The following is a 25,411-nucleotide window of genomic DNA, read 5'->3' as shown; positions in this document are numbered from 1 at the left end:
CCTCGTTGTGAATACAGTTATCCAAATTATAAAAATCATTAATTCCAATAATGTTCCACTTTTCACCGGTCTTGTCGAGAAAAATTTAACACCTTACCTTTGCACACCTATAAGTTCACATAAATTTAACTTGTATTATGTGGCTGGCATTCAGTACGATAGGGAAATTGAATTTACAAAAGAAAAAATAACTTCCAAGATTATATGTTTGAATGAATCTTCTAGAAGTGGATTTTATTTCACACCACTAATTAACTGATTGACATCATGAGCTCTATAAATAATTATGGATATGAACCTAACAGCAGCCAAATAATATGTATGTCCAAATAAAACACTTTAAATTTTCTTCATTTTTATTTAACTTTATGTTTTTCAGATCAAAATCTAGACAGCACAGACCAACAGTCTCTTAAAAATTTAATAACCATATATAATTAAGTTGACGATGGAAGTGCGGGCTTTAAAGACAGAAGTGAAGGAGCTAAAGGAAGAAAACAAAAGAAATTTGTTGAAGCTGACACAGGAAGTTATTGCGGTCAAATTGGAAAACAGGGGAAAACCCTCTGAAAGTCAAAGTCCACAATTCGACCAACTACCATTTTACCATAAGAAGGATCTTGACGATTTCGAAGCACAGCTTTTACAAAAGCCAGAGTTGATGGAGAAATTTGTATGTATAATGCTTGTTATGTTGCTTTTACCAGTTACAAATGTATAACAAAGAATTATTTATAGAAACTACTGTCTTTTTCGTGGAGGGGCACGGCAGATAAGCCAAGCGCGGAAAAATGTTTAGTTACAACAATAATAAAAGTAATATTATTTTATATTGTATTAATTCTTTTAACAATAACTACATTTCTTTCCTCTTTCTTTAGATATTTGCCATGAAATGTTTCAAGTGGACGAAAAAGCCGTTAGATCAACAATACAAAAACATTTCGTTTATGCAAACGAAAGAGTAAAAAAACGACGTCTACCTTTGGCTGAAAATAAATGATTGTATTGAGCTGTAAGGAAAAACATGTTAATGAATTAATTTAAAATATAAATAAATTTGAATTTAAAAATAAACCAAAAAATGAATATTGATTAATAAGATGACTGAAAACTGACTGGAAAAAACAATCGAAATTTATAATAAAATGACTGTAAATTGACTAAATATTGACTGAAAATTGACTAGAAATTCATTGAGAAATGACTGGAAAAAACAATCGAAATTTGTAATAAAATTACTGGAAATTGACTGGGAATTGACCCTGAAAATGACTCAATCAACAGTCAATTTTCAATGAATATTGATATAGAAATTGACTGTTTTCTATAAATTTTTCTATTGAAAATGAGTAATTTTCCATTAAAGATTGATAGTAAATGCTGGCTGGGTATGCATATCATATACATACATACATATTTTCATATCAATAAATTAGATAAATTTTAAATAAATATTTCGCACACCAAGAAAAGTATAGTAATGAATCTAAGTATGTCTCTACCTATGCATATAATACATAAGTGAATAGGATACCAAATCCAAAGATATCAATTCCTAAATATTTCCCCGCCAAAAAACGAAAGTAAAAAATGGTAGGTTACAGCCGAACTTAACTCTTCCTTATTTGTTTGCTTTTAATAACTTTCGGAACTGGCAGATCATTTATAACTAGAAAAAGTACTGAGAACGCCGGGTACAGGTGTTAACTATAATTTTGAAGTAAAGTATTGCATTTATAAATGCACATATGTATAATTCAATTCAAAAACATAACAACATGTTGTAATAACCCTACCTGCATACTTATGTATATCGTATTTATATAGATACGTAAATATTAGTATGCAATAAAACAGATGCATCTGTATAAAGTATATAATATATATGAAAGTTTATGACAGGCATACATATATACTTTCATTAGCTTTATTTGCTATATTTATGGCCGAGATTCTCTTTCTATTTGTGGGGTGCCTCTTCATTTCTATTTATCTATTTGTTTAGGTGTTGTCTGAGGCGGAATTTGAACTTACAACTTACAAAGTCACAAGCACACACTAAGTTACCGCGAACACTGTATGTTTTATATTAACAAACAATAAGAGAGTCTTTGGTAAAAGCTGAAGTCTTCGCTTGTTGTGCTTGCCCATCTTTAGGTGCCGTCTTCCACATAAACATCAGCTAAAATAAGAAGTAACCGTCGTTCATGTCTCTTTCTTCACAATAGTGAGGTACAAAGCTCTATGCTTAATCGTCAGTCGGCTATTGGAAGGTGCACACGCCACCTGTTGCTTTGTGAAAGTTTTAGCCCAATCCCGATATGTTAAATCGTTATATGTAAGATTTCGTTTCAACACAACACATCTTAAACGTATACATTAATTTTGCAAGTCGGTAAATGCTGAAAACTTATTGATTTAAAGTAAATGTAAATAAAGTTTTTATGTTTGTTGTTGTTTGGTTCTATTTGGTGATTTTAAATTTCAATAATTATCTGTGAAGCTTTTCATTTACGAATTTTGTTCAAAATACTTTCTGTATAATTAAATTTGTTATTTTCGAGTCTAATGACCTGAGTAATTTTTCAAGTAAGAGGTGTGGTTCGCGTTAATTCGATTATAAGTGTCGCAGTTCGCTACCATCTACGCATTTTTTTCGTATCAGTTTATTTTATACCGGTGCAGTGATTGCATCGCTAGACAAGACAAGACAATTAACGTTTTTTTGGAGTTTTTTGAAACTTTAAAATGCCATGATGCATTTGGCCAGCAATGTGTGTATATACATACGTATTCATTTTCAACCGTAAACTATTCTGATTATTGAATTTGTGAAAGTGTTTTTCTGAAAGCAAGTTATTACAATACTTACATATACATAGTTATATGTGCATATATAGGTATGTGTGATCAAACGCAAATGATGCGCTTGGTCGCTCATGTTTATATACCGAAGTTAAAGTGCAAACTGTTTATAGCTACATATATGCCAAAATACATATATACTACATACATATGTATATGGCGCACATATAAAAATTACTAGCGAGCATAAAACAAATTGTATGCATGTACATATGTACTATATATATTTTTAGCCAATTATACCAAGTTTATGGAATGTTTAATATATCATCCATATATCTACGTATGCATGTGTGCACTAAATTTTTTTCCGCCAAATTAAAGTAAAAGTGAAATTTTAAATATAAAGTGCCTTATAATTTCACATACACTGTAAAAAAAAATTTTAGAACTCAGAACGTTCAGAACAAACAACATAACAGAAACAAAATCACGACCTATCGAATGAACTTTTTGATAATTAAATATGTGTCAGTGTATTTGGATTGTTTTTTTAAGTAAATTTCCAACATTTACAGAATTTGGAAAGTCCAAGTTATCAATTTTTGTAGTCAAGTAAGTAGAGATCCTAGTTCAACTATAATCTTACATATGAATACAATTGTTTAACCCAAATGGAAAACTGGTGGAGTTCGATAGGAACGTTTCGTATCATAAATAGTCTGGAAAAATATTTTTGTACAATTTGAATAAACAATACCGCAAAGGGTACTGCTATTATGATCGCAATTCTGTTATTTATATATTAATTTAATATTCGCTTTTTCAGAAAACATAGGGGTAGTTTGTGCAGATAACAAAATATAATATTTCTGGTAAACATCTATGCCATCGTTTACTACGATGAGTAAGGGCAGGAATAAAATTCTATGTATTTAAAAACATGGGCCAAGATAACGATTATCTTTATGATGGTAGACTGTATCTCAGTATTTTAAGCTTTTTTGCTAGATTAAATAAAAAATTATATGCAACACATTACGAGTATTTCTCTAACCTCTCTTAGCCCAGCGGCGTAGCTAGGGGGGGCGGCGAAGGGAGCCGTCGCCTCGGGCGCAACGTCTTGGGCTCGGCAAAACGATCTTCGCTGTTTTTTAATATTCAAAAAAATACTTCAACAAACTTTTTTTGCAAAATTTATTATAAAAGATAAAGAGTTGTACACTCACAATGTAATCATCTGAATAACAATGAAAAATATGAATTTTTACTCGAATACTCTTCAGTCTTTGAATTTGTCCTATATCTTTTGGCTTATATCTTTCTTAAAAATAGTGATAGAACTTAAAGATGCATTTTTCTAGCTTTGTCCAGCGACGTGTCACTCTCAAAGTTACCCTATGCTTTGAATGTAACAAATACTTTTATTTCTCCAAGTTTTCAAAAATTTTATTTAAAAACTCCAATTCGGGCAAAAATTCCTGCAATTTGTGTCAAAAGTGTACAAGATATAGGGCGAAAATGGGTTTTTTCTATGGCTTTTAATAAGATGTCTTGTAAATTTACTATCAATTTCCTCAGAAAACGTATTGTGAGAATTTTGGAACTTCAGAATTTGCGTGGCTTCTAGTTCCTAAATTTTATATACTTAACATCGAACACATTTTGTAAAAATTCACTTTTGTTCGAACCACCTCATGAAACTTGTAGGTAGGTAGATATAGGGGGGAGGCAGAACATCCTTGGCCCCGGGCGCCCGAAGTTGTAGCTACGCCACTGTCTTAGCCTCAGCTGTGTGTCATCTAACTTTCAAATCACTAATAGGATTTGTTTCTGCATTTTTCATATACCACATTATTTTCTTTAATAATACTCACTCTTCACATGCTTTCAATAGTTCCATTTTTGCCATTGACAATGGCGATGAATGCTTGAGAAATTGTTATATAAAATAATTTATTGAATCTTGCATTTCGATCGGCTGCGAATTTACATATGTATATACATATATGTATGTATATATACCAGCAGTATGCGATTGCTTCAGATGAAAAAGAGCACTTTTACTTTTACTTTTGTAGTTTTTCAAACAAAGCACACTTTTTTGCATTACAATGTATTTCATAACCGTAGTTTCAGTACTTCTTTGTGGATACTTCGTAGGCATCTAATTCTTGTCGTTATTTTAGGGATACCAACTAAATCTGGATTGTTATGGAGCATAAGAGTTTTGTTTGCCTAATGATTGTTTGTATATAATATTTGTAATATTTAGATATAAATGATCAGGATGAAAAGATGAGTTCAAATCCGGGTGACTGTCTGTCCATCACCCGTCTGGGCAAGCCGTAACTTGAGTAAAAATTTAGATATCATAATGTAACTTGGTACACGTGCTCTTTGGTAAAATGGAGATCGAGTTCGTAGATAGCTGTTAAGCGAAAACTTATAAAGTGTCATAACTAAGAACTAAATTATGATATAGAACTGTAATTTGGCACAGGGGATCGCAATAATAAAAGGCAACTTTGGGCTAAAAACTTAGAATTTTGGCCCTGAACTTTAATAGGTTTAATGTAAATATCTCTTTAGCCACTTAAGCTACAAAAACCAAATTCGCTCATGATAAATTTTTTAAGCTTCCACCGACACTGTAAATAGAGAAATCGGAAGATAACCCCGTCCACTCCCCAAATAACGGTACTGTTAAAAACTACAAAAAATCGATAAATCAATAACTGAATACGACAGAGACATAAAATTCTACACCCCGGTTGGTATAGAAAGGGTTAATAGGAGCCGGAATAAAAACTGGACGATGGGCGTGTAACCGACCACTTTTAGGTGAAATCACATACCTCGGGATCTGCCCGACCGATTTCGACCAAATTTGGTACGTGACATTCTCCTCACACACATCACGCCTCCTTCCCATATAACACAATTTCTAATTCCGTCTGATTTTTTCCTTTCCAGTGTACAAATCATGAAGCAATTAATTTAACGGGATAAAACTTTGCACAAGACAAAGGGCGAATGGCATTAGAATATGCCAAGAAAAATTGTTCAAGCCCTTAAGTACGAAATGGTTGAAATCCAGTACCTATAGTTGACTTTTTACCGCATATATCGGTCAATGTGTGAGATATATAATTGAAATTCAAGGATAAATCTTTCCTGACAATAATCTGTGTGCCAAGAAGGGGCTGACTCGAATCAATACTTTCATTAACTCCCATACTTAATACAACGATTTTCGAACTTCCAGGAGACTTTATACCTCATATATCGGCCATATGTAAGTTATCTCATTGAAAATGGTATGAATGAGGTCTCTTAATGAATCTCAGGGAACATTTTATTAGTATGTGGCATTCTGTGTGATTTTTTTAAGTTGCAAGATTATAAAATGATCGATTGCACTCGAACTTAGACCTTTCAATATGATGGAAGGATATCATTATTTAATAACTGATATTTTTATAGATCTTAACGATTAGATAATTTTCACCGCACAAATAGTCGCCCAATAGAATCAAATCACATGATTTAGCTGAGCAAGTCAATTTATAGTAGCCAAAGTTTATGTATTATTTTAAATGTAAAAAAAGTACTATACAAAATTTAATTCTAAAAAAACTTATTGATACTGATAAAAAAATTTCAATTTATAAATACGAGATTGAGTATTTTTTATCCCTCTATAAAAATATAAGTATATACATATTACATATATCTAAGTCAAAGTTGCGTGATAAAACTTTAAGTTGAAACGAAAAGCATTTAAAAGAAAGAAGGATTTGGGTCATAGAGTCTTAAAATATTATATTAAAAAGAAAATTACAAAAGAAATGTGCTGATCAATGAGTCTTGGTTGATATTCAAAAAGTGCATCTATATTCATTGGACTGTAAATGTTTTTATTCTTTAAACCTGACCGAAAGTGGTTAAAATAATGAATAACTTTTCACAATATATAAAAATAATAATAAAGATACGTTCCCATTAAATTTCATAAACTGTGTAAACGTACAACAGAACAAAGCCTAATCAATCAGTTAAGATAACTACATATAATAAATACTTTGTACAAATATTTCTAGAATTATTAAAAACAAACTATAAGCGGCATCATAGGTAACATCGCCAGCTTTTCTGTTCAGCAAGACAACATTATGCATTCGCATAAATTAAACACATGTGACTCAACGGGTAGCGTTTCATCAGTAGAAAGACCTAATGCAGGCGCATTGGCATTGCACTATGCCGCAGCACGCGGCTGTTTAGACTGTGTACAATTGCTTGTTGGAGCATCAACAGATATATGGTAAGTTCCTTGGAATTTTCTTTTGCACATCTTTTATAAATATACATGTGTATATATGTATATAAATTACACATAGTATATCAACATATGCATTTATACATATACATATATATGTGAATCTGACATACACATACACATTCAAAGTATCGACACAATTATAACTAAATACATTATCAATTATGGTGAAAGTTATTAGTTCAGCATGAAATTATTTATAATTTATCGCACAAAGGGGGTTAGTGACAAAACAGATTAACAAAATATGTAGATTTATGTATATGTATTTCAATAAGCATAGTATAAAAATGGCGATTGAAATAGAGATAAATAGTTATTTCAAAATATTAAATCAGTTTGAAGAAAAAAAGGACCATTAAATAAACTTACTCTATGTAATATGAGATAATGAGTAATTTGGGATAACAGATATGCAAATATGGGATAATATTATTTAATATTGAGAAAGAGATGTATACGTATATAAGTATGTATATTGTTGTTTATGGTCAGACTTAAATTTGAGCATCGAATGGCGCTAATGATTTTTTCAACTCTTCGTAAATTCGTTTTGGATTATGGATTATGGATCTTTCCCCACGATTTGTGTAACGATGAACTAGGAATGAATTGATTCAGATCATGGTGGTGATCTACTATCATTCCATTACTTTTGGTAAAAGTGTCATCATATTGATATACATACATATAATAGATGAAATTAACTTTTGACTTTAGTTGATACTCATTGATTAGTAACTAGTAGAACTGCTGAATTCAAATGTGACCACAACAACTACCGATGGAATGTAGGTAAATTAGACTATCTCAGAGCATTTCTCTCATTTCTCTATTACATTTTACATACTCAGTTATAATAGCACATGTACTATGTACATATGAATAAAGAAAGCTGGATAAAATACAAGCAGCGGAGATTGTTACCCAACTCGAGCGATGTATTCATGTATGAGTTGTTCGTATCTCTGGCTTTGGCGTGTGACTGCATTTGACTGTATCAAATGTGTTGTATTTGAGTGCCATCGAGTCGGCTGCAAGGCTGCGGAAAGGTGCACAGCGCTCTGACCGGCGTTGTGCTGCTTTTGGTGCACCGACAAGCAACGGGTTTCTTGAGTGCTTAGCTTAGTAGTGACTTACATTTCTGTATTCGTATTTAGTGTCTTGAAGTAAGCGGTAGTTCGTTTGGACTCAGTGGTCACGGTTTATGGCCAGTTTTCGCGTGTAACAGAAACGGTTTTATTTCTACTGATTGCTTGCTTTATCAACTGTAGGCTGCACGTTGTAAACATATTTTGTTCGGCTATTCGGTATATGCACGTACTTTTAAGCATATTAATATGTATCTTTTTAAATAACGTTCGTAAATGTGGTTGGTAAATTCAAAGTTATTTTATTGATAGTGTGTAAAGTTGAAGCGGTTGAATTTGTCAGACGTTCTCTATTTTTTGCTATGCTCTCCTTCTTCTAAAATTAACAGATTCTTGGCAATTAAAATGTTGGAGCCTGCTATTACTATTATTTAAAGATCATCGAACCGAAACATGTTTTAAATGCATATTAATGCTGAAAATATAATAGATAGTAAATACTACTTCCACGAATAAGTGTACAAACATTAAAATGAAAAGGTACAAAAACTTATATCACATGCTACCTTTTGCAATTTCAATTGACCTAAGACACATACATACATATACCATATACATTATTATATTACTATAAGTATGTAAATAAATGTTAGACTTTTAATATACATATGTATGAATGCACTGACGTATGCATACACATAAATACGTTTGTAACACTAATCATAAATCGTTTGTGAAAATATGATTGAGAATTAATTGATATCGCTTTACTTACATATGTATGTACTTTTAAACTTTTTGGTAATATATTGTCACCATTATGGGAAATTGTTAACTGCTTCGAAACTGCAACTTTCCTGTCAAATTTTATATAAGTACATATGTTAATATAGCTAGATATAAAGTATTAACGTAAGCTATTTGTTTTTGCTTCTCATCTGTCGTGGAACATATGTACCATTCGTACCAATGTACGATCAAGTTGCTACAAGAATGAAATCTGTAGTAAAAACATACCAAAAAAATACGCAAAGAGTACGATTTAGGAAAATGAGAGCGGTAAATACAAGTCTATCCAAATGTACGTAAGAAGCATCTATAAGCGAACTTGCATTTTAAGACTGAGCCAGCCGAAGAAATTAATCACCTGCTTGTGAAACCGGGCCGAGCCGTTTCACCTGATGCGCTGGTGCTTTTTAACCATTCACTGCGGAAAATCCGAGCAGTAATGTTGCGCCTTCTATAATTTAACTACGTTAACTGCTATGCAGTGATATAGTTAGTAAAATTTTCATTTGCAAAAACTTTATGCTTGTATTATTAACTACGAGAATTGAATAATTTTAATTACTGTACTTAAAAATTAATGCCCACAAACTGTGTCTACGAAATGTTAACAAAAATATTTACACTTGTACTATGTTTGTTTAAATATTAAGTTGTGCGAAAGTTCAATGTTCATCGATTTTTCCCTTACATATATATTTATGTATGTATGTATCATAATTGTGTGTTATTGTGAAAGTTGCCAAAGAAAATCAATGGAAAGTGAAAACGGTAGATACTCTCTTAGTCTAATTACATAGGATTATTAACTGATATAGTAAATTGAATTATTGAGAATTAATATCTTCATTATTAATTATTTTGGTTCAACGCAGTTTTTATACTTGAATTAATACCTTCTCAGTCATTTGTATTTATAATATACCTTGAATTGAAGGATTCAAAAGCCTTATAACTAAAAAGAATGCACATTTTAATCGAATGTCTCTCTCTTAACGATTCGTTTGCTATATTATGACAACACAGTTATTTCTCTACAATCAGTGGTAGAAAAGGCTTTTTCGGTAGGATGACCACTAGTTTCACTTCCTACCGTCGTAGCAAAGTAAAAAGTAAATCGAATAACGACATTTCTTCTATTGTTGCTGAGATGAACGGTGTTAGTGGTATGGCAGATAGCTTACCTCAGCACATATCTAACGATGATATCTCAGATTTAGCTGAAATGGTGGACCCAACTGTGCGAAAAGAGATCAATCTCTCCAGTGAAGATGTAGCTGTTGTACGCAAAGAACACAATAATCGACGCAGCGTTGTAAGGTAAGCATTTCAACGTCAGTACTTAAAATCTGTTGCTAAAACGAATAATTCCATGATTCCGAGTACTATGCATATTGATATTCACCATTCGATCCATAAAAAGTTGCTATCTTAAGTCTTTTGTATAATGAAAAAGTAATTTTTTGCCTTCGTTATTGGGATATGTACCTTCGTTTAGTAACAAAAGGAAAGAAGGATATCATTGTCATTTTAAAAGCATTCTCTAACATTACGTCATTTGAATATACATAAATGAGAGCAGAAAAAAAAATAATATTATAGAAATATAGTTATAAGTGTTTGAAAAATTTTATTCGATTGGTCCCATTCTTGGTATCTAAACACTACCCACAGGTTGCATAGTAGAGATATTTGCATTTATTGTATTTGAAACGAAACCAAAATAAGTTTATGCACTGATTTAAGCCTCATACAAAAGACAACTAGCTCGGCTAGCCTCAGTCTCTCATTCTGCAACAGTTGTGATTTTATTCTGATCGCTCTGCTTAATTACGTTAAGGCCCATTTAATAATAATGGAGAAAGTATAAAAACTTGTAGAGTCATTTTGCAAGTACATACATAGTAGTTTGAGAATTTTTTAAGAAAATCAGACAGATATATAAACATCACTAAATCAGGAAATTTGTTTATTGTGAACACTATCATTTAAGTATACATAACTTTGTCCAAAAATACAAAAATGGAAATTTTTTAAAGTATTTGTGTACTAATAAAAATTTCTTTTCAATTTATTTTCATTTGTGCCGCATTGTCCGTTCATATTTTATTATTTATGTTTTAAGATCTAAAACTATTTATAAATAATTGAAAAGTACTACATATTCTCCCTCACCTCATAAGCCTGGTTTCCCATCAGTCCATTTCCGTGTACTTCATGCATTTCTGGTTCTTTTAAAATATAAAAAAATATCCGTTAAAAGTGCCTGTATAAAAAAAGCAAAACAAACAATCGTAATACGAGTTTCTTAAAAATATTCCAAGGAAAATGGCAGTTTATTTAGTCTTTACCCCCTCTGACATATATGTTTGCTGTAAATAGAGGAAGCAGACCTCCCTGACGGATATAACCTCCTCATTCGAGCAAGTCGCCAAATTTGGCCATTTTTTTGTCTACTGTTTTAATATATGATGTGTATTGGATTAAAAGCGTTGAACACTGAATAGAAGTGTTATGACCGTTGTATTGCTCATGCCGACTATTTAACTCTTGAACACTTCGGTCTCTTGAGATACTACTTCTGTCGCATTATACTTATAGGTTCAATAAAAGGTGTTATAACCATAACCATATAAAACAGCTGATCGAACCAACTTTACGGGCAACACAGTTTCCAATTACTTGAATACTTTGGTCTCTTGAAATACTACTTCTGTCGCATTATACTTATAGGTTCAATTAAAGCTGTTATAACCATAAACATATAAAACAGTTGAACTGCAAATGGGATTATTTTTAATGGGTAAGTGGGTACTAATGGAATACAATACCAATCTTTCGAAACCGTACCTTTGCTTTTTCTTAAGTTATCTTTAATTCAATTGAATCGATGAAATCTTTTATAAGAATTGTATGCCAAAAGATAGTGCTGCCACTACCTTATTTAAATTTTTGGCCAAATCCATTATTAGACTTTCCATACAACATATTATTATATATAATATTTTAGGAGACTTACAGAAAATAAAATAACAGAATTTGGTGAACTATTAACATAATTTAAGATCTTGTACATCGCTTTCTTTTTCCCCTGTGTGATTGTTTTTTGGTTTTTTTTTTGTAATTCGGTGCTAACAAAGATATAGCGCCTTATTTTATGTTTAATTAGCACTACTTTGAGAGATGGCAGTGATGTTATGTTAATAATTTGCAATAAAAATGTCAGCTAAATGCCAAATTCTAGATAATCCACGGTTTTTCTCAAGGATTGACAGATAGACTGATGTACAGACAGGTATTGCTTCGGGGCACTTTGCTTATTTTGGTTTATATAACCATATACATATGTCTATCGATTATTTGAAAGTGATACAATTAACCATTAAGTTAATAAAGAAGTGCGAATGTATATTATTTTCAACATATATATACATATATATATACATCGCTTTCCTTTTCCCCTATGTGATTGTCTTTTGGGTTTTTTTTTTGTAATTCGGTTACCATATACATATGTATGTTGAAAAGCAAAATGTTTTAGTTTTGTGTTAAAAACCCTTCTAGAAAAAGGGTTGTCTTTTTACATTCAAATGCGAACTATAATAAATTTAAAATTAAATATATGAGCATTATTTTTTCACTTTACCCTTTATAGCGCGAATACACAAATGGACAATGATGTCACACCGGTCTACTTGGCAGCGCAAGAAGGGCACTTAGAGGTGCTAAAATTTTTAGTGCTTGAAGCTGGTGGTTCTCTCTATGTACGCGCACGCGACGGTATGGCACCGATACATGCTGCTTCACAAATGGGATGTTTGGATTGCCTCAGATGGATGGTAAACGTATTCATTATAATTTTTTGATCGGGGTAGCCGTGTGTGATATGTATATGTTTTTCTACTATATAATTAAAAATACACTATTTTACATACATATACATATGTATATGTGTATGGAAATAATATTGTTTTTTTTTTATTTTTATATTTTGTGGCCGTAATACTAAAACTTTACTTAACTTTGCATATACACGTACAAAGGTGCAAGATCAGGGTGTTGATCCAAATCTACGAGATGGAGATGGTGCTACACCACTACATTTTGCCGCGTCAAGAGGACACCTTTCCGTGGTACGATGGTTGCTTAAACATGGGGCAAAACTGTCTTTGGATAAGTACGGCAAGTCGCCCATTAACGATGCAGCAGAAAATCAACAAGTAGAGGTGAGATCTTGTTCTATATGTCGAAATTTAATTAAGGTCTCTTAATATCATCACTTTTCAATTAAACATGTTTCTTTATTTATCTTTATTTTCTCTGTATGTCTATTCGACAATTCAAGTGTCTTAATGTGTTAGTACAACACGGTAGTACAATAGACTATGGTTGTCGGGACAGGCATACTCAACAACGACAGAAAACTTGTTCATTATCTAATAAGGAATTTCAAGAGATGCAAAATTGCAGTTTCAATAGAAGTGATGGAGGTAACTGTATCAACAACAGCTCAAACGGAAGCTTTAACTCGAATAGTAGTAAGCAGACTAGTTGCAGTAACACCATTAAATCGAAGACATCTTCGTCTTTAAGTTCAGATATTGAGCCCTTTTATTTGCATCCACCACCGATCTCTATGGCCCATAAACGTATTGAGGCCATTTATTCACATTCTCAACAATCGCGGTCATCTTCTGAGAAATTATACAATGGCCAAATGGTGCCTAATGATGGCTTGTATGTCAATCCAATGCGTAACAGTTTCTTTACTCCTCCTTCCCCGACTGGCAGTGTTTCTGGAGAATCATTTTTTCTCCACGACCCTCATGAACTAATTTATAATCGAGTTCGGGAGCTGTTCGATTCCGATTGCAACAGTGCTGGAAATTTAAAACCGAAAATGAATCGCCACAAAACTAATAGTCATAACAAAATACATAAATCAAAAACAATAAACAATGCAGTTGTTGTACAAGCAGATGTTCACTCCAGTTCAAGTGGTACAGGAAGCGGATCAGAAGAATCTATATCCGTTTCTATTCAATCGAGTATGAAATTATCTAAAACTAACAACTTTCGAAGTCAAAGTTTTAATCTTCACACTAAATGTAACAACGAAAGTAGCAGCTACGATCAAGATCTCAGCGCCAGCACCAGCACAAAAATCATTACCAATGATAATAAAAAAATTAATACCAATTTAACTTCTGGAATCAACTATAATAAAATTAACAACAATAATATTAAAATTGATAAACAAAATCAAGTAGCTAAACAACCTAAAACGAATTATTTAAACAATGACAAGCTGAGACTAGAAAGTTCACATGACCATGATTACGAGGATATATATTTGGTTCGTGAGGAGGCGCGAAAAAACAAAAGTAAATACGGTTCTGGACGATCACGTTCCCGTGATAGTGGGTCTCATTCACGCTCAGCTAGCACTTCCTCAACTCGTAGCTCAGATTTCATACTACAATACAGCAATCATGTAAGTAATCATATATTGGAAAACTTTTGTAATTCTTGGTTGGTTGGTTTATAGTCACTGCCTATCGAATTAACGTCCTAATTTCACTGTTTATTTTGGAGAGGTTTTACGTTAATCCATGTCATATCAAATTAGTTGAGTTTCTTAAACTTATTTAAAAAAAATGTATTTGAATTTTAGACTATGAACAGCAAGCATCAAAGTGAGCGGCTGAATCGAAATAAATCACAATCGACTATAGGAATACATAGCAAACCCAAATACGAGTTATCACAAAAGGAAAGTTTTACCGTTAAAAATGTCAATCTAAAGAACCTGCTCAACGCTAGTAGCAATGTCAATTGTGGTGTTAAAAGCGACACATATGAAAGTGTGTGTCCAATAGAAGATATTGCTGAGCGTACCAAGCAATCACAGAAAAACTCCGTTATTCGAAATAATCTTGATTGCAGTAGCACTGGGAGCAACAGCAATATATTCCACCCAACATGCAATGATGGCAACACATGCGACCGCCAGTTAAAACGAGTTTCATCTGCTCCGCCTATACAAAACATAGACATCGGTATGTTCCACAAATGCAAATATATGTACATTCATATACATATATGTTCATACATACATACTAACTGAAGTACATAGTTACGCGAAAACATAAATTTTCGTATCATTTCAGTAAGTGGGCCTCCGCCTCCTCCACTGCCGCCACCGATGAACTCACTTTTACACAAAAGAATGCAATTAGTTACATCAGATCCCATGAACTTTTATATTAGTAACTCAAATAGTAATTTGGATAATATAGATTCCGATTCAGGACTTGAGGTAATTGAGGAACCAAGTTTGCGCCCATCTGAGTTGATCAGAAGCAAACACAACCGAACAATGTCTACAATATCAGGTGAGATGCAAATATGCTCATCAATATACATATGTACATATATCTTTGGTAGCAAATAAGCTCAGGTAATCGTAGTTTTCATTTCAAGTCAAATATTGACAATCAACTCATCTCTAGATATTTTGATCAATATATTTACTGTAAAGAAGAGAAGAAGCTCGTTTTATTTATGAAATTCAAAGCTAACTAAACAAAACTTTACTAACATAAAATGTATGTTCTTAGTTAAATAAGTTAGTGTTATGTGTATATATAAAAATCTTAAGTGAGTATACCTACTACTTACATACCATAAATACATATGAATGTGTATACATTTATAAATATCCTGTAAAATCCCAAATTTGAAAATTGACCGCAACAAAGGTCATACTTATACATACATATATGCACATTTGTATTTGTATTCCAATACTAAATTGCAAATTAAATGGGAATTTTGAAAACTTCACGATTAAAAGTTGTACACCGGATCGGCTGGTTCAGTAACTTTCCTTATTTTTCACTCCAAATTTGCACATTAACCATTTGCACATATACATTATTAACTTCAAACATGTAGAGATGCACATCTTTAACCATGTAAGTGCTATATACCAGTATATAACCAAGACAAGTGAAAAGATACCAATGAAAGTGAATGTGGAGTTGCGCGGCTTGGTAATGGACAGGCTAGTATTATAACAACATATCCCAACAAACAAAACATCTATGCTATGCTACAACGCGACATGTTGCACAGAATATTTGTAGATGGCAGTTAGTAGAATAATATTTCCCTACCCAAGGTACGATTATTTTCTTAACTACTTGGATAGTCCCACTCTCAAAATGGTATTAGTAAACAGAAAAAGTGTAAATAATTTTACGAATTTAACAGATTTAAGTGAAAGCTTATTTATCCTTCCCATTAGATTCAGTTACTTGGGTATCTCTTGATTTCAATGTGAATGAACGTACGTTCATATATTCATAGAGATGTAGATATTGCATTTTTATGTCAATGTGTTGGTTAATACTCAAACGACATTAATAATGATCATAGCCACTATGTGTGCCCACTTTAGTAACAACCAGTCGGATATGCTTTAGTTGCGTTGATGCCATCCTCTGAACCGCTACACAAAATACTTGACCATCGCACGGTCAATTCCACAAGCACGTCATAACTTCATACTATTATTTGTAAAACTTTACGTTAATACTTCTTAAAGCATTAAACTAACAGCGAACATATGTTAGGTCAAAAGAAATTCTCTCGACGAAATTATTTCACGTTGCGTTTTTCCCATTTTGACATATTTAATATTCGTTGTAAGTATAATGTGATGTGTGAATTGTATGCGTTATACATACATAACAATAACGACATCCAAAAGGTTGTGTCTTGTACCATATTTGTGGAAGACTATAACAAAATGACACGAAAATCGCAACTAAATATAATCTTCAATCATACTTAGATACATGGGCCGGTATAACAATCCAAGGGATTGTCCTTGAGGATTAATTTTGAAAATGATTAATACAAATATCTGTCAAAGAAAAAAAATTATAATTTATTTTTTGAATTTTGAACACATTCTTATATTTGGACATCCTAGAAATACGTATATACTATACTTGTACTACATATGTACATATGTTGTATACATATATGTACATATGTATATAGTATATATATATTTTTTTTAATAGTTTTGACTTTTAATGTGAGATATGCTTATATATTGTAATATATAAGTCTTCAAGCTGGATCAAGCTGAACACAGTGTTTTATTAAAATCGGTGAATTAGTTTAGGATATAACCGCGTAAGCGGTGTCTACGCCAATAAAGAAAAATATTTAGTTTAGGAGTTTACCCCTGACAAAACGTGACACGTCGTCCAACACATCGTTTGATTTTTTGCCAACTATCTCCATTAATTTCATTTTATAGTGAATCCAGATGATTTTGGTTTGAGTTTTCTGGACATATTTTTCGAGTACATAGCAATGGCAGAAAACTTTGTTTTTCAAACAAATTTGTTTAAATACATTAAAACAGTTTCATAAACTATTCAGTTACATTTATTGTAAAAAAGATGAATACATCAAACTTCGTATATACACAAATTATACATACGCATGCATACATATGTACATATATGTACATACATACATATCCACTGTTAATTCTTATTATTATTTTACAGCAAACAAGAAAGCTAAACTTCTTAATAGCAGTTGTAATGGGAATATACAAAACTCTGCGTCACTTGCAACTATTAGCTGTCTTACACCTAGCAGAGAAAATTTTACTTGTGACAGTTATCACGTTTGCAATGATCAGAAAGATGAGAGAATTCAAGTGCAAAATTACCATTCAAATCGAGCAGATACCCAGCAACATCTATTACCCCAAAGCTATCAGCAATCTCAAATGTTTGGATCTTCCGCCGAAGATCACTACGAACTACAACAAACACAGTATGGGTACAGCAATTCAAATGGCAATATAGTAAGTGGCACACGTCCCGGTGGTCCAAACTTAGTTAATAAACAGTTAGTACTTCCCTTCGTGCCACCCAGTTTTCCAAACAAATCACAAGATGGCGTAACACATCTTATAAAGCCTTCTGAATATCTAAAAAGTATAAGTGATAAACGATCATGCCCTTCTTCAGCAAGGTGAGTGTGCTTATTTGATTATATATCTACATATATACATACATTGATGATATTTACTTTACATTTAATTGGCATTTATATATTATTAACCGAATTTCAACCTGATATATGGACAATATACATAAATGTACATACTTATTTATTTGGAAAAATATACATGGGGTGCTACTTAGATATGTACGTATGTATGTACAAATAGACAGAGTAGTAACCTACAAACATTGCTTTAAAAATGAATGCTCTTACTCACTGCAAATTTTCAACGAATACCGTAAATGAATTAGTGCATTCAATTTGCAAAAATATCCACTTCGCCTTGCTAATCGCGTGCCGCATGAGAGAACGTAGCGTCTGCTAGATTGAATGGTCCATTTCACCAAAGCATTTATTTATGCATTGGCGTGTGTATTTATAATTTATGCGAATTTTCCTAAAAAGTTATTTTCATGTTCAAATGAAGTTATTAGTTCTTCAGTTCAGTAGTAAAAACGATGATATTACGAACGCATCCAAGTAGGCATCGGTTAGTTAAGTTTTCCAAGTTTATTGTTTGAACAAAATCAAATATTAAAAAATCTTTTTACCAGCCTAAGTAGGTATGTATAATACATTTGTACATGTATTCTCATTTAGATCCACAGATACTGAAGATTACATGCATATTCAAGTGGCTAATCAGCACGGAGTTAACTGCGAGCCTCCAAAGCCTCCACCTCCGCCACCACTTCCAACTCATCCATTAATGCATCAAAATGAAAAGCAAAACAATATAAAAACAGGAAACATTAATCATGTATCTGTGGTTAATCAGGACACTGCCACACGTAAGCAGCATCAACCCCTCTCCGCCATCTCCATTCAAGATCTTAACAGCGTTCAGGTAAACCTTATTTAATACATAAGTATTGTGTAATTTTACATGGATTTATGTGGAATTTCACAGCTTCGTCGTACTGATACCCAAAAAATGCCCAAGCCGTATCAAATGCCAGCACGCAGTCTAAGTATGCAGTGCCTTACCACGTCAGCTGATTCTTACCTTAAAACGGATTTAATTGCCGAGTTGAAGATATCAAAAGACATTACGGGAATTAAGAAAATGAAAGTAGAGAAACAGTTGGCCGGTCAGTTCGATATTGAACATTATTCCGAAATTTCTAAGCAATTTTCGACAAACAATTATATGGATCAAGTAAGGACATAAAACCATATTGTGTATTAACTTGACAGGTATTTAATTTGCAACCAAAGCTTTATATGCAGATTCCAGAAAAAGATCAGGCTGGTAACATCATTCCGGATTGGAAACGTCAGATGATGGCGAAAAAGGCAGCCGAACGAGCTAAGAAAGAATTCGAAGAACGAATGGCTAAGGAAGCAGAGAATAGGCGCCTCTCACAAATACCTCAATGGAAACGAGATCTACTAGCCAGGCGAGAGGAAACCGAAAATAAACTAAAGTACATGCATAATAAATTTCGTTTTCAAGCCACTACTAAACAGTCGCACATAAATATATATTTGCATTTTTCTAGAGCATCAATTTATACACCCAAGGTGGAGGAAAATAATCGTATAGCTGAAACTTGGCAACTTAAGAATCGAGCAATTTCAATTGATAACATTAATTTGGTTTCTCCGAGCGTTGATACCCTTCCAATTGCTTCCGGCACTTTTGACAGTAGTAACAAGGAAAACAAAGAACAAAATGAACAAGCTGCGATCATAAATATTCCAGTATCAGATGATGATATCAATAGTAATCAATATAACAAAGGAGATGAAGCAGATAACATAATACCATGGCGAGCCCAGTTACGAAAAACCAATAGCAGACTAAGTTTAATTTAAGAACGAAAATTTCTTAACCCTAATTCAGATTTACATAATTGTGAGTTTGAACTAACTACTTGAGAATTTCATCTTTGCTGTTTACAGTTTATATGTGTACGTAAGTATATATTATACATTTGCATCAACTGAACAATTCTTTACTCCTTAACAAAATAGTATATGGAATAGTTGACTTCGAATCGCCAAATGTGTAAAACAAAACTTGGTAGCCTTGAAGATAGCAGTTGTACCACTATGTGAGATATCCAAATACTCTCTCATATAAATTCAAATATATCAAATACTTTGTTGTTGCTTTTACATGTCAAATTTTTAACATAACATGCCGAATCGGAGACAGGTAGCATACGAATCTTTTAAGGACACAATTGTACGACTTTTTGGCAGAACTGAATAAAATATATGCATATGTGTGTCTCGTACAGTTGAGGAAGAACAATCCTACCAATCAAAAACACATTTTGGCTTGGAAAAATGCGTTTTCAATTAATTTAATTTAATATCAAATTAAGATTTTCGATAAATTAGTCATTTTAACATACATAGGATGGGCAACAAACGCCGTTGTCAACAAATTTAATATATACTTATATAAAGAAAGATAAATACTGTTAAACAACAACATCAATATCGGTGTATTTACTGTCATTATATAATTTAATTATATTAATCTATAATATAGCCCTATATAAAGCTGCTGGAAAAATATAAATTAACATACATATTTTTGTAATATTGTACATACATACTTTTTGTGTATAATATTCAACTTAAACCCAGGCAAGTTTACGCACATTTACATATTCTTAATTTACTTATGGCTAACTATAATTTACAATAAAAATACATTTGAGTAAATTGTACTAATATTAAATTATGAATATCTGTGAATTTTGTATTCAACAATAATTTCTCAAAGGAAGAGATGCGAATGCGCTTGCGACCAAGGCTGACGTATACAGCGGAGAAGGAAAAGAGGAAACCTAGAAGAATTATTATTGTTGGTTATATTTTCTGAAATTGTAAATAGCTGGGAATATATTAGCATACTTGAAGGCTGAAGTATGAGGCTATGTGTCAAACGGTAATAAATACATAAGTATGTATGTACACTATAAGAGTGTACAGCTGTTGGCGTATGCCGATGATATTGATATCATCGGCCTCAACACCCGCGCCGTTAGTTCTGCTTTCTCCAGGCTGGACAAGGAAGCACAGAAAATGGGTCTGGCAGTGAACGAGGGCAAGACGAAGTATCTCCTGTCATCAAACAAACAGTCGTCGCATTCGCGACTTGGCACTCACGTCACTGTTGACAGTCATAACTTTGAAGTCGTAGATAATTTCGTCTATCTTGGAACCAGCGTAAACACCACCAACAATGTCAGCCTAGAAATCCAACGCAGGATAACTCTTGCCAACAGGTGCTACTTCGGACTGAGTAGGCAATTGAGAAGCAAAGTCCTCTCTCGACAAACAAAAACCAAACTCTATAAGTCACTCATAATTCCCGTCCTGCTGTATGGTGCAGAGTCTTGGACGATGTCAACAACGGATGAGTCGACGTTGCGAGTTTCGAGAGAAAAGTTCTGCGAAAGATTTATGGTCCTTTGCGCGTTAGCCACGGCGAATACCGCATTCGATGGAACGATGAGCTGTACGAGATATACGACGACATCGACATAGTTCAGCGAATTAAAGACAGCGGCTACGCTGGCTAGGTCATGTTGTCCGGATGGACGAAAACACTCCAGCTCTGAAAATATTCGACGCAGTACCCGCCGGGGAAGCAGAGGAAGAGGAAGACCTCCACTCCGTTGGAAGGACCAAGTGGAGAAGGACCTGGCTTCGCTTGGAATATCCAATTGGCGCCACGTAGCGAGAAGAAGAAACGACTGGCGCGCTGTTGTTAACTCGGCTATAATCGCTTAAGCGGTTTCTACGCCAATTAAGAAGAAGAAGATGTATGTACACTCAGTCCTTTTTTTACGCGACCTCTTTTTACGCTATTTCACTTTAACGCGGTTATTTTTGCAGCGCAAATTCCTTTTTTTACGCGAATTTCTCACTTTAACGCGATTGCTTTTTTTCGTTTTTAGCTTGGTCTTAAACTTGCAGCAGAACGTGCACGAATTTTTCAAAAAGAATTGAGTGTATGCATGTTAAGATATAAAGAACTACATCGGAATTTATTGGGTCTAAAAAGAAGCATTCAAACAAAATTAACTGAGTTTATGGTGCAAACTCAGTCGGAGACGCTAAGTCAATCAGAACATCATTCCATAGTTCTTACTATTGATTCTGATACAAATTCTAGTGATATCAGTGCCGGCCATCAAAATAAGCGGCTAAAAATAATTTAAACTACGGATAATGACAGTGATTAAACAGCATTCTTTCGGTTTTTTTCAATAAATCTACCTATTTTCTACTTTCTTCTCTTTTATATTTGTTTTTGTTTTGTATTTTTTATTTTGTTATGAATGAATAAATCATAAGTCTGAAATTTGAAACTTATTGTATTGCTTTTGAATATTTTTTTGCGCGTATATTTTGTTATACGCGATATTTTTTATATTCGGATCCAATTCGTCAGTTAATATTGGAAAACTAACCATTTTTACGCGATTTTTTTTACGCGATTAGTGGCAGAACCGAAAATCGCGTAAAAAAAGGACTGAGTGTATAGTATATCATGAAATTGGGCCTATTTAAGAATTTATTCCAACACGTGCACAAAAATTATGTAAATTTCATATTTTCTGCAAAATAAAAGATCAAAGTTCTCAGATTTTAAAGTTATTTAATGAAATGCTTATTTAAAGATATATCGTAATCTCTCGGTCTGTTAGAGGTTTTAAAATTTGTTTAATGTTTTCTTGTATCATAATTACATATTACGGTTAATTTTAAAGAAGAAAGAAATAATCCTGGCCTCTTACTCCTTTTTCCCTTTAATCAGCGCCATAGATCTGAGAGATGTAAATAAATTTACAAAGGGTGTATGACATAAAGCCGACAATCAAAATCTCGAAATTTAAAATTCCGAGAATCAAATTACCGACAAATCTAAATACAGAAAAAATCAATATGCATTTCCCTTGGGACACACTTAAAATACCAAAGTTCATAAAGTCAAAGGCATGTAAAAAATATTTCATGGTGTCCGTATATTTACTTTGTGAACAGCAAATAGGGAACTCGCCCCCTTTTCTATCGAAGCACAGAAAGAGAATTCTACTGATTAAGGGTTATGATCCTTAGCGCGAACGTACAACACCACCTTTCATAAAATACACATAGTCTTTTTTTGTCTTGAATTCTTTTTCCTCTTCTTCTTCTTTACAGTGGTAGACACCTCTTACGCTGTTATAGCCAAGTTAACAACAACCCGCCAGTCGCTTCTTCTTTTCGCAAGGAGGCGCCGATTGGAGACTCCATGGAAGCTAGGTCCTTCTCCACCTGGCCTTTCCAAAGGAAAGACGGGTACTGTGTAGAGTACTTTCAGAGCTGGAGTGTTTTCGTCCATTCGGACGACATGAGGTAGCCAGCTTAGCTGCTGTCTTTTAATTCGCTGAACTATGCCAATGTCGTCGTATATCTCATACAGCTCATAGTTCAATCGAATATGGTATTCGCCGTGGCCAATGCGCAAAGGAACACAAATCTTCCGCGGAACCTTTCTCTAAAAAGCTCAGTTGGCAACTTATCGCCGCTATTTGTTCTTTAGACGGGTAATTGCTATTCGAACTTCTTCATGGTCAGGCGATGGAACGTTTGCTCCATCGTCATCGATTGGAGAATTGAGTTCGCCATCTTCTGGTTAAAAACTTCTGGTTATGCTTTCGCTACCATTCAGCAGAAGTATTCTCTCCATAATTTCAGAATGCTCTGGGCATCAGTCACTAGATCACCTCTGGGGGTTATACAAGAGTATGCTTCTGTTTTGAAACCATCTGTTAGGCGGAGCATCATTTCGTATAATTTTCGAGTATTATCACTGTCGCCTAGCATATTAAGATCTTCATACTCACATTTCGGCCTATCTCTTTTTGATCTGCAAATGCAAAATTTCAACTGTCGGTATCTATCCCATCCCGCACGTGTTGTGGTCGAGTGTGACGTTGCGAGGAGGTACGTAAGGAGCTTGAAATGCCGTCCCCCAGTTCCTTTATACCGAGTTGCTGATGAGTGCTTTCAGAGAGTAGGAGTACAAGTCGAGTAGAAAATCGTTCGGCTGTCTGTAGTGATTGCAGCTTCTCGATGTCAAACTTTCCTTGTGTTTGTTGACGTGCGTTTTTTACCGCACAGAGGCGGTCTATCTTGTTGGTGGCTTTTCGATCTGGAGACAACCAGGTAGCTTGATGAACTTTCTTATGCTGGAACCTAATACTACAGATAACCATATTTCGGACCTCGGCGAAATCGATCAGCCTCAATGCATTTGGGGATGTTTCATCGTGGAGGCTGAATTTACCGATCGTTGTGCCTTATTTATACCTTATTTACCCACCCTGGCATTAAAGCCGCCAATCCCGATTTGGACGGCGGGGCAGCTTTCATAGGTGCGCTCCAAACGCTCACAGAAGGCATTTTTGGTCACATCGCTTCCATCGGGGTGTGTGCGCAAATCAACGATATGTTGAACAACTTCGCTTTGATGCGGATTGTGCCTAGTCGTTCCTCCACCGGAGTGAATGCCAGAACTCGGCGCCGGAGTCTCTCTCCCACCACAAATTCCACACCGAATTTGCGCTCCTTTATATTGCCACTACAGTAAATGCTACAGGAATCTTTTCGCCTCAATCCCTGTCCCGCCAACCGCATTTCTTGGACGGCGGTAATGTCAACCTTTACTCAAGTGAGGACATCAACCAAATGGACAGCAGCATCTATCCAACTAAGGGACCATTCGAGGTGCATGCCCTTAAATCGAAATCCTTAATACGTTTGCAGTGGTCGTCATCAAAAAGGGGATCTCTCATCCGAGGCTGTTTTCTTCTTTTCTTTAGTAGTGTTTTTTACGTGGCGGGTCTCAAACCCAGAGCACAACCCTTAGGAGGGATAATTCGCCTTCTCACTTCAACTCGCCTTCAAACGAATATTTTTTCGGATACCCAGAGGATACTTAATCTAAGACCGGAAGTCATGAGCTACTTGAGCCATATATAAAAGATTTGTTTCTGGCCACTCCCAAATAAATGCATCGAAAGTATCACTTTTACCGAAAGTTATAAAAAATTGTTTTAAAGTTTGGATATTAACTGCAAATTAAGTTACATTTGTTTATTAGCATATGCTTATGAAATATACTTATTCAAGTTTTGAATGAATATCATTAAACAAAACTTTGCTAAATAAATTTGGAGATTAACGGTTTTTATTAAAGGATATAAAAATTATTGTATTCAGTAGTTTAAGTTTATAAAAACAATCGGTAAAGGTTCAGGAGAGCGGCTTTTCC

The 25,411-nt window shown here is 33.7% G+C and overlaps 2 protein-coding genes across 9 annotated transcripts; both read left to right on the top strand.

The window, feature by feature from the left end:
* Window positions 1-130: 130 nt before the first annotated feature.
* LOC120775812 lies at window positions 131-984 on the top strand. The gene is made up of 4 exons (XM_040106164.1): window positions 131-319; window positions 380-673; window positions 739-816; window positions 882-984. The coding sequence occupies exons 2-4, from the start codon at window positions 449-451 to the stop codon at window positions 966-968; spliced, it is 390 nt and encodes a 129-aa protein (XP_039962098.1). The 5' UTR covers window positions 131-319; window positions 380-448; the 3' UTR covers window positions 969-984.
* Window positions 985-6,919: 5,935 nt separating this feature from the next.
* Window positions 6,920-21,055, top strand: LOC120774485. Of its 8 annotated transcripts, none has more exons than XM_040104152.1 (14): window positions 6,921-7,135; window positions 10,054-10,347; window positions 12,683-12,866; window positions 13,071-13,253; window positions 13,373-14,521; window positions 14,702-15,086; window positions 15,198-15,422; window positions 17,619-18,093; window positions 18,727-18,973; window positions 19,037-19,285; window positions 19,345-19,553; window positions 19,629-20,044; window positions 20,104-20,183; window positions 20,288-21,055. In XM_040104152.1, the coding sequence occupies exons 1-12, from the start codon at window positions 6,984-6,986 to the stop codon at window positions 19,942-19,944; spliced, it is 4,068 nt and encodes a 1,355-aa protein (XP_039960086.1). In that variant the 5' UTR covers window positions 6,921-6,983; the 3' UTR covers window positions 19,945-20,044; window positions 20,104-20,183; window positions 20,288-21,055. The 8 variants fall into 8 exon arrangements, with proteins under 8 accessions (XP_039960088.1, XP_039960086.1, XP_039960083.1 ...); XM_040104151.1 differs by having other exon boundaries at window positions 6,922-7,135; window positions 19,629-20,040; XM_040104154.1 differs by having other exon boundaries at window positions 6,920-7,135; window positions 19,357-19,553; window positions 19,629-20,183; window positions 20,288-21,054.
* Window positions 21,056-25,411: the final 4,356 nt, after the last annotated feature.

This window comes from Bactrocera tryoni, chromosome 4 (genome assembly GCF_016617805.1).
Source record: "Bactrocera tryoni isolate S06 chromosome 4, CSIRO_BtryS06_freeze2, whole genome shotgun sequence".
NCBI classification, from domain to species: domain Eukaryota; kingdom Metazoa; phylum Arthropoda; class Insecta; order Diptera; family Tephritidae; genus Bactrocera; species Bactrocera tryoni.
Note: the sequence above shows the minus strand (reverse complement) of the source record. Positions and strands in the feature narration are given on the sequence as shown.